General features: G+C 43.2%; 1 protein-coding gene across 1 annotated transcript; it reads right to left on the bottom strand.

Annotated features, from left to right (window-relative positions):
* Positions 1 to 886: 886 nt before the first annotated feature.
* On the bottom strand, positions 887 to 10,254 carry LOC122396430 (serine protease nudel). The gene is made up of 22 exons (XM_043394811.1): positions 9,551 to 10,254; positions 8,100 to 8,753; positions 7,786 to 7,992; positions 7,356 to 7,519; positions 7,156 to 7,283; positions 6,633 to 7,085; positions 6,146 to 6,444; positions 5,929 to 6,073; positions 5,641 to 5,798; positions 5,067 to 5,318; positions 4,834 to 4,996; positions 4,608 to 4,777; positions 4,427 to 4,540; positions 4,140 to 4,326; positions 3,306 to 3,635; positions 2,938 to 3,126; positions 2,718 to 2,865; positions 2,495 to 2,657; positions 2,250 to 2,426; positions 1,890 to 2,127; positions 1,573 to 1,689; positions 887 to 1,445 (listed from the first exon to the last, which is right to left on the bottom strand). The coding sequence occupies exons 1-22, from the start codon at positions 10,167 to 10,169 to the stop codon at positions 1,148 to 1,150; spliced, it is 5,373 nt and encodes a 1,790-aa protein (XP_043250746.1). The 5' UTR covers positions 10,170 to 10,254; the 3' UTR covers positions 887 to 1,147.
* Between the last annotated feature and the right edge of the window lie 1,746 nt (positions 10,255 to 12,000).

The following is a 12,000-nucleotide window of genomic DNA, read 5'->3' as shown; positions in this document are numbered from 1 at the left end:
GTAGAGTACAGGGGATCAGGGGGGGGGAAGGAGCGGAAAGAATGTTACAAATGGGGTCGCAGCCGTTGAAGGTAAACGACTGCGCCCTGCTCCTCTTGGCGAGCTGCCTTCGAACACCGCGGACCGACGGAAAACGCTTGTCCATTCACATTCTCCGAGTGACTAATCCTCACGATCGGAATACTAAGGAAAGGGAACACGAAGCATGTTTTCGCAGCATAAATTCAAATTGGATATGTAAAGATGGAAGAAGTCCAGTCCAGGGATGGCACTAGAGCTTACAAGGCAGTATAGTAACGACGAAGACAAGAGAAATGACTTTGAAAAGACCATATATAGTATATCCCTATTGGGGACTCTACAGGATACTACAGTAGTGTCTCGCTTCTTGCACTAATCTGCGTTCCGGATATTGCAAGGAAATCATTGGGAACTTACAGGACACTATACTGGTTCAGAAACATATACTTCAAAAAGTGAATCTATAGACTATGTTATTGCTAAAACGAACTCATCGTTTATCAAGCATCGTTGTCTCGTTTATAAATATTTCTGCAAATTGAGTAGCCCATACTTTCCGTCAGAGCATAAAGAGCAAGTAAACAAAATTTAATCTAAATTGGACAGAAATGGTAGCAGTTATAGGGGAATCACAAACACACAGACTTTAAATTTTCTGCCATCGATTCAGAATATAGGTTGTGCAGTTCGACAATTTAACAATTTAGGGAAGCATAGAATAATTGTTTCAGTAAAGATATTTTATCTACGTGAATATACACCTTTGTTTAAAAATGGTATTTAAGATCACGAGAGAGAAGGAAGATGCTTAAACGTTGGTCGAAACTAGACTGATGAGTTGTAAATAAACTACGTTTATTTCTATTCACATGTTGTGAGAAATACATTACAGTTTGTAAAATAGGTTACGTCGGAAAATAATATGTAGTGTTACAATCTTATAATAGATGGAATTATCTCTAACAAATGGAGTTTCGATACATTGTAATGTCCCTGATATAAAATCGCTTTCTAAATAAATAATTTCAGAATTACATCGACGTGACTCTGTTATTAATAAATAAGAAATAAATTATGAGATTTTATAAATCACTTAGTCTGTTAAATTAATTCTTATTCCAATTGATCAAACGCAGGTAACGAACGCACGGTGACAGGTTTTATCGGGTTTGATCAAACTTATCAGTGGTACATCGTTATTTAATGTCATCCACAACCAATTGTTTATCTTGACCATGTAGAAATGATCTCGATCTGGGACCATGGGCTCCTCCGTAACTGTAGTGTCATTTTTAACGTCCCCGTTCGTGTATCCCATCGTTTTACACAAGTATGATGATTCTTCTTTCGACATGATCGGGTTTGGGAAACATTCTGAGTGCCATACACCGTAACTTCGTCGAATCACTTCGCCAGATGTAACGCTATAATTGAAAATTATAAATCTCTCGTATAAAAAACGACCAAGGACTTGTTCGACGATGTTTGAATTAATTTTTCATCACTGTACACATTCTATACTACACCCTACAATAGCATCACACTACTTACCTGTCGTTTGCGGATTGTTTTAATCTTCTACACGTTGCCTCGTCCTCGCCATCGATGCAATCCTTGTCCCCATCGCAAACGAAATCTTGAGGAATGCAAGTGTCGTTGCCAATAATTCTGCAGAAAAAATGTCCAATCTTTTAACAAGCTCCATTTCAAACAGGTGAATCTTTGCTTAGATACTAAGAAAGAATATTTGTTTGTTATTGATTCCTCTCGAACTTCGACAAACTTGCTATTGTTTAAAGCTTTTGTAACCTGTTTTGTACTTTGAATTTTATATTTATGGTAACAGAACGTGTTATAATAGCTCTTACGTTCTGCATTTGAATCCTGTGTCTGAGCAGAGACACCTCTCCGGGGATTCGTCAGTTTTGTCTAAACAATGTCGCACACCGTCGCACAGACGCTCAGGTGCAGTCAATTTCAGGTATTCCGCGCACGTGCATATCGCAGGTTCGTCGGATCCGTCGGTGCAATCCATGTTTCCATCGCAGAATGCACTCTTGTCGACGCACATGCCATTTTTACAGCGCAGTTCCGATTTCAAGCAACCTGTACGTTCACAACACAATCGAACACTATTTTCTCGTTTCTCGGTGTTTGTATATGATTATCAACAAGAGTAATCGCGTTTGTGCGTGTTTATAATCGTAATATTTTATAGAGATACTAACTGCAACCCTCTACGATGTTTTCGCAATTTTCACGAACTCGATTGCAATAATTTGGATCCTCGTCCGCCTGATCTCGACAATCCGGAACACCGTCGCAAACACGATCCTGCGGAATGCATTGGCCAACGTTGCACCGGAAACCATGGCAAGGAGCTTCGATGGACACTCTCGAGTCATCTGGATCAATAATTTTCATTTAGAAAAAACATTTGTTTGGAATATCTTTCAATCGATCGTTAGTTTACCCATAGCTTTCGTCAGATAAGGATTTATATGATCGATCCCCAGTAATTTTTGCGTCTCCTGGAAGCTGCAGGGACCGCCTTTGTCCTGAAACGTAGCCGCAGGATACCATCCTTTCTTGCCACGACAGAATACCGTTCCACTCCATTCAGATGTCTCATTCTTCTAAAAAGCATCAGAAATTAATTTTCTCTGTTGTATGATGATCTTCTAAATAACAATTACCGAACATTCGGCCATCGATGACGTAACGAAGCATCGATGGCAGCTCTGACAGTCTTGCAAAACTGTCTGCAAGAAGATGGACTTTGTCTCGTGATCCTCATTCGTTCCAACGGCCACGCAAGTGTCTTTCGTCCCTGGTAGATACACCCTGCGATAAAGATAATTAGCAATTCCATGGACCAATTAAATATCAGTGAGACAGCAGTCTAGATATACTCACGTCCTTTCAAGAAACAGCGGACGCACATGACGAGTGAAATGCACCTGATCTTTCAGATGCAACAGAACAGAATCCGACTTGTTTACAGGCTGCACGTCATCGATGATCGATACCTGTTGATGAGGACCATCCACGTAGCGGAACAGTCGACCATAACCGACCAATGCTGTCGTATAGTTCGTATCCAACCTGAGAACACTTGAAATCTCAATCACTGCATCCGACGAGTCGAAAATTGATGGAACATCGACTAAAAAGAGTCTGATTGGGCGTTACAAAGAGTTCACAAATGTATTAACCCGTTGACGACCGCTGTCACGTATACGTGACTTCACAGGACAACACAGAAGAAAAAGTGTTCCACTTGCCTGACATTTTCGATACATTTCGCAGCAGTCAATAGCCAGTTCCTGTCCAATAAAATCGCGGAGCAACGATACTCCCCGTCGATGAAAATGGCGGCCAGCCACGGCCATAGGTAGTCACGACTGCCAGTTTCAGCGTCGACTGTCACCAGCGTGTTCACGCTGCCGCTCAGAACCGGTCTGCAGCGAACGTGAATCCCGGGGCACGTTTCAGTATCGTCGTCCAGAGAGGCCGCTGATGGAACCTCCTGGAGCGTGGCGTTCGCCTTGTTCCAGGGTATCGTCTCCAGTATGGAATTCGTCACGATGACTGACTCCGACGATTGCAGATTCCTTTGTGGAAGAAACAGGTTTCTAATGATTCTTTTTGTCGTGGAGATCGGTAAACGATCCTCGCTTTTGTCCCTTCCACGGGAATAATTCAATAACACACGCAAGAAAAGTGTATTGAGGCGTCTGTTCTACAGATCCAGACAGTTTCTTATGCGGATGGTTGTCGATATGTCCAAAACCAGTCGATGTGCAATTTAAATTCGTATACTATTTGGTCTCCCAGGTTCTTGGCTAAGATCTAGTAGCCTATACCATAAGATAGGGGTTGGCTATTTTAAGGAAATAGTGATTAACTCTCCCCAAGAAGAAGATTCAAAGTGTCACGTAATAAAATGCACATCACTGGATAGGCTACTTCATTCAAATACAATATTTAAAAGAACACAATTAGCAAGAGGACCATGATCAGAACTCTTTAAGTCCTTCATCAACCATCCTATGGACTCTGGGAACAACAAGTCCTCCAGTTGCAAACCAAACAAGATACCACATAAATGAACTTACGCAAATCCAAAATACTCGCACATGTTTTGACCGATAAGCGTGATCGTGGATTGATTGTGATGTATCTTAGGTCGATGACACGTAACCTGCCATTTGCCATCGACGTATCGAGTCAGAACACCTTCCATGTTCAAAGATGGCCGCTGATCCGCGTCCAAGTACACGCGTCGACCATCAGTCAGCGTAACTGCAAACAGAGTCAAACCAGATCAAACATTTGGTTTGCACAAACTCAAACATTATCTCCATCGACTATTCTAAGATCGAACTCGAGGAAAGATGCTCACAGCAGTCCAGTTCGTCCTCGTTCCGTTCACAGTCGAACTGTTCATCGCACTTCTTGGAAATTGGAATGCAAGACTTGCTGCTTCTACAGAAGAACTCGCTCTCGGAACAAATCCCTGTAAAATAAGCAACGATGAGTATTTAACCTACTGGAAGGAAGAAGAAATTGAAATTATTATTTACTGCAATCCTCCTCGTCCGTTCCGTCGTCGCAGTCTGTGTACCCGTCGCATATGGCAGTTGGTTTGATGTTCATCAAGTACTCTTTGCAAGTACAGTTAATCTCATCGGTGCTGTCCTCGCAATCGATCACTCTGTCGCATCGTTTGTCCATCGAGATACTCTGAAGCATGCTGTTAATTTTGGGATTATAAGAACGACCCTTGCGATCTTCGATAACAATTTTTACCTTCTGCATGAAAATGTTGTTGGAACGTTTACTACTACTGTGGTTGATAACGAATCGGTAGTACTATCGTTGGGAGTGTACGTCGTTGCGGTAGGATTATTGAGATCCTCGGTGCGTCCTTGCGGGGGCGTCCATTGATCAGTGGTGTACAGGAGTTCGACGTCTGAAATAAAAATTGAGCTAAGAAGTGAGAAAATACTCAGTGATTATTCTGGAATTTTTTCGAGGCCTACCGGGTTGTCCAAACGTCTTAGACTTCTCGTTTTCGGGTGTCACCGAACCAGGATCAGAAGGCGAAACGTTAGGATCCTCCATTTGTCTGTATACAGGATTGTTCAGATGACCAGAGCAATAGAGTTCGTCCTCCCCGTCCAAACAATCCACCATTCTATTGCAACGAGCTTCGATGGGGAAACATTTGCCTAACCCTCTCTCGCAACTGAACCCTGGACACTTTTCCAAAGGAGTTCGTTTCATGGGAGGAACTCCTTCGCCTCCTGAACATCAGAGAAGAGTAATTTGAGGATTATCAGTTGATCTGTTATGTTGGCTAAAGAATTCCTAATGATCCTAAAGATTCTGGAGATCCTAGAGGCTCTACAATAGGGATTCTACATGGTTTACCAGCCCTAGTGAACCTAGGTCTTCCAATAGTCTCCATTCTAGCACCTAATAGCGATAATCAAGCGTCTAATATGGAATTGGAGCATAGACTGGTGCAAACACCTAAGACTCTACCCTGACGGCTGATGATTTTTACCTATGGAACTAGTAGAGTTATCAAGGTGATCAATATCAAAATAGTACGTGGCCAAAAAATAAGATAAAACTCACTGAAAATCTCTCGGATCCACTCCAAAAAGTAACTGACTTTCGTGTAGGTACCAGGTTCGTCTGGTCGACCACAACCTTCTCCATGACTAACTATGCCAGCTACGTACCATTGCGATTCCGAATACGGATTTCTGCAAATTATATGCACAGTGTTCGCGTCATTACTAGCAAGCTCGAAAGAAGGAACAGTTGTGACAACAAATATTAATTCTAATCAAGAATAACTTGAAGAACTTTGAAATAACGTTGATCAATGCGTACTTGCACATTAGAGGACCACCACTGTCACCCTGACAGGCATCGCGACCACCTTGGAGATAGCCCGCGCAAATAGCAGCGTCGCTTTTATCGATCTCGTACTTGCACTTCTCCAGTATTGGCACCTCGACTTCTCTCAAGTGGTCAGCTGCAAACGATCATGAGATTTGGGTGCTTATATAATAAGGGTATGCATGCAGAGACTCAGAAAGTGTCTTACAGTCTGGTCCATGCTCCGTAGTAGCTCCCCAGCCGAGAGCAACGCAGGTGGACTTGGGCTCCGGCATGTTCCTCCACATGGGGCCCAAAATGTCTACTTCCGGCAAGCAAACGGGTCGCACCCATCGATTGAAACGCAGTGGTTCGTCCAGCATGATCATTCCAATGTCGTTTCTCATGTTCTCGCTATTATAGTGAGGGTGCACTATAGCGTACCTCGCCTTTCTGGACTGCGCCATTGGGGAGAACGACAGTCTTCGAAGCAGTCCAGCTTCGATTTCGAAATAGTGGCCAATGTACCTATGGTTTGGCAAGAATTTATTAAGGGATGAAATTGGATACTATAAATTCGTCCTGGGCCTGCTAGTGGACTCATCGATAAGACAATTCGAAAGGGTCGCTCGAGCACTTGCGAGAGAGAGACAAGAACGTAGCCCTCTGGTGACGAGTACGAGAGGTGTCGCCACTGTGTAATTCTGAATTCTCACCTGTCGATGCAGTGTGCTGCAGTTAGAATCCACAGTTCGTTCAAGATGGTGCCCCCACAGTAGAAATCACCGTCTCTGTAAATGGCCACCAGGAATGGCCAAGCTTTCGGTTGACTGGCGCGTCCGCCAACGACTCGCAATTGCGAGCCAACGATGTCGTTCTCTTCTACAGTGTCATTATTGTTTTCCTTCGTTTGAGAGTCAACGCTACCTCGGAAGAGCAGTTGCTTGATCGGATCCAAGGCATTCTGACTCCTGTTCTCGGGAACGAGGGATTGAAAATAGTCCTGTTCCGAAAAAATTCTGGTCCCGCACAGTAGTCCTGAACACCGGCCGTAGACTGCAGTATTCGCGTTTGACGGAATTAGCTTCACTTCCTCGCCCTCCGCCGATATGTACGGACCCTCGTACGTGTTCTCCGGTATGGAGTGAATATTTATCTCTGGCATCTCGCTGCAATATGAATTTTAACGAGGTTTTCGATAACAGGTTATTTTTTTAAAAGCCTTTGAAATGTAATTACGTCATTTTTGGGCCAATTTCTGAGATACAGGCATCCCTGACCCAAGATGCGGCTGCTGAGCTGACAGGGTACCACTGGCCCTTGAAGTTCTTGTGAAGATATCCCTCGGTATAGCCCACCGTAAACACCTGATAATTATACGTCGACTCGATAACGGGAATAGTTCTCAATATGTCTATAAAAAATAGTACTTTGCTCACATTGTTCCCCTCGATATACGTGGGCGTGAGTATGTTGCAATCCATCTCATCTTTTCCATTCGCACACTGCTTAACACCGTCGCATCGTTGAGAAAGTGGAACGCAGTTGTCGGTCGAATATCGTCTCTGCCAATCGTTGCAACTGAACGACGTCTTCGGACAGCCTGGAAAGTAGTACACATAAATACCATTGTAAAAATTCTAATTATATTCATTTTCGCTCAATAATAGCGCTAATACAGAATTCTGGGTTTTGAATAGCCCGCCAATCGTCCCGTAGGTAAAACAGTGCAGAGAATCGAATTGTGGCGACTCCGCGGTCACCTTCCTTATCCATGGCTGGATGCCATTCCGATGCAGTCGATAGGGTTGATCCAGCCGTCTATAAGGAACGTGACACTAGGAGACGCCACATGAGTAATTGTTTTACCGAGGCAGCCTAGCTCATCTTCTCCGTGCGGGCAATCGAAATAGCCATCGCAAAGCCTCTCTTGTGATATTCGATCTCTACACGAGCACGTGGTCTCGTCGCTTGCATCGCCGCAATCCACCTGTCCATCGCACCATTGCGACCTCAGTATACATCGCTTGCCGTCACGACATCGAATCATGTTGAAAGGACATAGTTCATAGTACCCTAATACAACGAAAGCGAAATCCAGTTATTAATCATGAAACCACTGGTGTCTCTTCTAAAAAAAAGTGACTCAAACTCTATAGTAGCATATCTAAGACAGTGCCTACCATAATTCGATAGATTTTTATTGTAAAATGAATTGTCCCTTGCATCGCCCTGCGCTTTACTCTCTCTAGAATTGGCGGCAGACCTCTGATACTCCGACTCCCCAGGTATAGCTGGAAACTGGAAGGTCGGCATAGGAATATAAGTGCAATAGTAAGGCAATTTAGCTGGTGCACTCGCGTCAGCACTAGGCGACGTTTGATGCCCCGGGAACATTGGGAAGTTCTGTGTTGCGGGCCCTGTCGGACCCACTTTCTGCCCACTGAATCCTGGGTTCCCTGAGTAGGGCTGCATCGGCATGATCTGCACGTTCTGCGCATGGACTTGCACGAAACTCTGCGTTTGGCTGTCAGGGTCCTGGTAACCTTCTCGCTGTTGAGACGTGTACGTTGGATAAGGAGCTCCTGGAGCCGAGGGGTACACAAATTGACCTGATTGCTTCCCGGAACCACTCTTCCCTGATGGCTCATAGAAGCAAATCTGGTGTTGCTTCCAGGACATCGTCGGTGTCAGTTGCAGCTGCTGGGTCGATTTCGTTGTTTCCGCTGTGGGGATGATCAGCTGCGAGTAATCTAGGGTCCCTTTCGTCTGCGGGTCATCCTTCATTATGTAAACCTTGCCTTTATAGGGGACTGCCTTCCTGGCCCCATTTGAATCTGGAAGTGATCAAATGGGGTGGAGAAGGGACTCATGAAACAGAGTCTTGAGGTTACTTATTAGCTATCCCTATCAATAATATAATTGAGTCTGATATACAATAGTGCTTTAGCGTCTATTGCTATTGCCCTCCCCATTCTTAGAAATCAGACGTCTAATATAAGACTGTTGACGTTCGTATGCACTCATCCCCTCTAAATTCGTAGAATTCACTTGTCCGTGGCTGGGCCCGAGTAGGGTCCGTTGAGTCCCCCGGTTTCCCCTACTCCGCGCTCCTGGAGGTCTTCTCTGCTCGCCCCACTCCTTCCACCGACGCTGTTCGGGACCCAGACCCACGCTAGAGCGGTATTTTCCCACTCAGTCCCTAGCAGAATCGAGAGGAGAAGCGGGGCGAGCGGAGGACTCCTCCTGAAGCAAGAGGAGGTGGTAATCTCCACCTGACAACCCTGGGATCCCAAACTCGAACGCTCAAGCAGGTATTACTATAGTTCTTAAACATTTACCATGTTACGTTTTCATAGAATTTTAATATATATCTCATTTTTATGTGACAAAGAAATGGGTACGCTAGACCCAAGTTGTAAACAGCTCGAAAAATATCGAGTTTCTGACCCCGTAATAAGATATTACAAATTCTATTATTTCTGAACTGAATATTTGAAACACGACTTATAGTTTGGTTGCTTCGACAGGTGCGACTGCTTTATACATTCATGGATATTTAATATTTACTGAGATGCAGGTACGAACTCCAGCCTTTGAAGCAGGTTCAGGGTGTAATAAATAATGCATCTACCGTTTTTGGTTCCCTCCGGTTCTCTCTGTTCGGCGTGACCTTTGTACGAAGGATACATCGAAGGATTAACCGCGTCGTTCGCTAGTTCCGTCACGTTATTTGTGCTCGAACTGTCCGTCACGTTCACGATGACCTTTGTCCGATCCGTATCATCGATTCTGATCGTCTGGCTCGCCGCTGCATTTGTCGGCTCCGCTTCCGTGAACGTCGATTTGATCGTCACTGGTTCCTTCGTGGTTGGTCCAGTATCTTCCTCCAGACGATCGAAAATGGTCGATATCTTGGCGTTTTCCACGTAATTAACGCTAGAGTTCTTTTCGGTTGGTTCGTCGTCGTCCAGTAACTTCGTGATAACGTCGACGTTATTCTCGATCCGATCGTGATTAAAATTCTGATACGTACGATCGTTGTTTACAACTCTATCAGGGCCAGAAGTGTCGATGAACGTTATGGAGTCGTCCTTGCACTGGAGACAATCGAGAAACTCCATGAATTCTGATCTGGACTCTTCCGGATTCGTGGAGAAACTCGTCAACAACGAATGCAAATGAGGCATGCTGTTATTTACGATCTGCGTGATCGCCCTCATCGAATTCATCACTGTCTTGCAGTGCTCCATGTTCTCTTTGCACGGAATCGTTCTAGTGTCTCGTTTTCGACGATCCCTATCCACTTCGGACAGTGTCGATCCCCATTCTGGACTCGATTTCAGCGATCGAATAATGTCGATAATTTGATCTATGGTTGCTGGATCTAATTCCTTTTCGTACTGATTACTTGGATCCGCTTGTTCGGCTTGGAACAAGTAGCCTTTTGAAAATTCAGTTAGATTTAAGTTAGATCTTTAACTAACATTTCGTATAATATGGTTAATGAAAATTTAAATAAAGTGTAAACATTGATTATTGACAATTAAATGTTCATTATACAAACCTGATGTGAAGACAATATACAACAGAGAACCAGCAAAGAGTATGGTCAATATTACAAGCAAAACTTCAGTCGGGAAAAGTAGTCCAAAGCGTTTGAAGATATTCCAACGACAACGAGTAGCTATACTGTTGCAACGTGTCGCGTCCACTGCTGAATTATCTGAAATTTTACGATAAACGAAAAGTGCCAACAAGTTAAAATATTTATTGGTATTAATAGGCAAACAAAAGTTTTCCATTTATTGAATTTGAGTCCCTTTCAAGCTTTCTAAATTATTCTTTTACATTGAAAAATGGATTGTTGTTTTAAATACTTTTCGTGACATTTACGAAAGAACAAAGGGTGGAAAACGTTCACTAATTGCTTGTCAAGACCGACAAACGTTTCAGCCGTTCTGAACGAAACAATCAATGGACCATTTTATTTCGAAAAATACTAACGATTTTCCATACTGGTTTTCGATGTTGGATTCACGCCACATTGACAGTCGAGAGTTGGCAGGTTTTCCAATTTGGAGACCGAAATCATGCACTCTGTATCCATGACGTGTTCGTGGAAAACCTGATTCCAAACGGAAAACGAAGTGCTAGAGTATCATCCATAAAATTAAGTATCCATTAAATGTCACCAGAGTCGATGGAGAACGATATCGATAACGATCCTCGCAGATCGTTAAAAATTTTATTAACTTCCGTAATTGCTCGATAATTTAACGTCCGTCTGCATCATTAAACAAGCTTGTCGAAATCAAATCGAATTAATCAATAATAATGGTAAACGTACAAAATGTCCCGTTTAAATGTTTCGCGGATGCAGAAAACTGCCATTTTCGATTTATTTTCTGATACGATGTTCTCGAAAGAGGCGATACTCACGCTCGCAAAGATCTTAAAGTACACTTCCTTGGTAGATCGTTTCCATTCGAATGCCAAAGTCGACTCGCGAAAACCGATTCGTCGCTTGAGAAGTTGCTACCGCCAATGGCCCGTGCGCTCGACGCTGTCGACGCAAAATAAACTCAGGATTCGATAAAACGGACTATATTTTGCATCGAATGCAAATATTGGTCAGCAATATTGACAAGGAAAATCAGGCTAGCGAGATTTCAACATCGTGAACGTGTGAATGACCATTTGGACGCATCGATATTACTCAAACAGTGGCAAATTTTGTTCCAGAAAAGTATACTTCGAAGAATTTGGTTTGGACATGAAATTATACAGAATGTTCCATTTAATATTTATGAAACTGTTGACGACACTAAAGAAAAATAGTTCAGGGAGGAGCTCATTATCCGATGTAAACAAGTTTGTCCTTTGTGGACGCGTAGAGGACATACGAAGGTCAACTTTGTTTTTTTTAAGCGAAGTCGCGTATTTTTCGGTTTCTTTTGATCATTTTTTGGTGAAGAATCGTTTATTGACATTTGTGGAACGCCTAGAAATTTTTTCAATGTAAAATAATCATAATTTTTGCATTTATAAGACTTGAAATTATCGTCGCGTTCGACGTAGAAT

The sequence above is a fragment of the Colletes gigas genome, unplaced genomic scaffold (assembly GCF_013123115.1).
Source record: "Colletes gigas isolate AHSC1104 unplaced genomic scaffold, ASM1312311v1 Colletes_gigas_Sc00007, whole genome shotgun sequence".
In the NCBI taxonomy this organism is placed as follows: Eukaryota; Metazoa; Arthropoda; class Insecta; order Hymenoptera; family Colletidae; genus Colletes; species Colletes gigas.
The sequence above is the reverse complement of the archived record's forward strand: the minus strand, read 5'-3'. Positions and strand labels throughout refer to the sequence as shown.

Excerpts from the sequence above, each read along its gene's own strand:
- LOC122396430 (XM_043394811.1), bottom strand. The coding sequence starts at position 10,169 with ATGGAGCACTGCAAGACAGTGATGAATTCGATGAGGGCGATCACGCAG. Across the intron at positions 4,541-4,607 it reads AACGGACGAGGAGGATTGCA|GGATTTGTTCCGAGAGCGAG; the intron begins GTAAATAATAAT and ends CTTATTTTACAG. Across the intron at positions 3,636-4,139 it reads TGCGAGTATTTTGGATTTGC|GAATCTGCAATCGTCGGAGT; the intron begins GTAAGTTCATTT and ends TCTTCCACAAAG.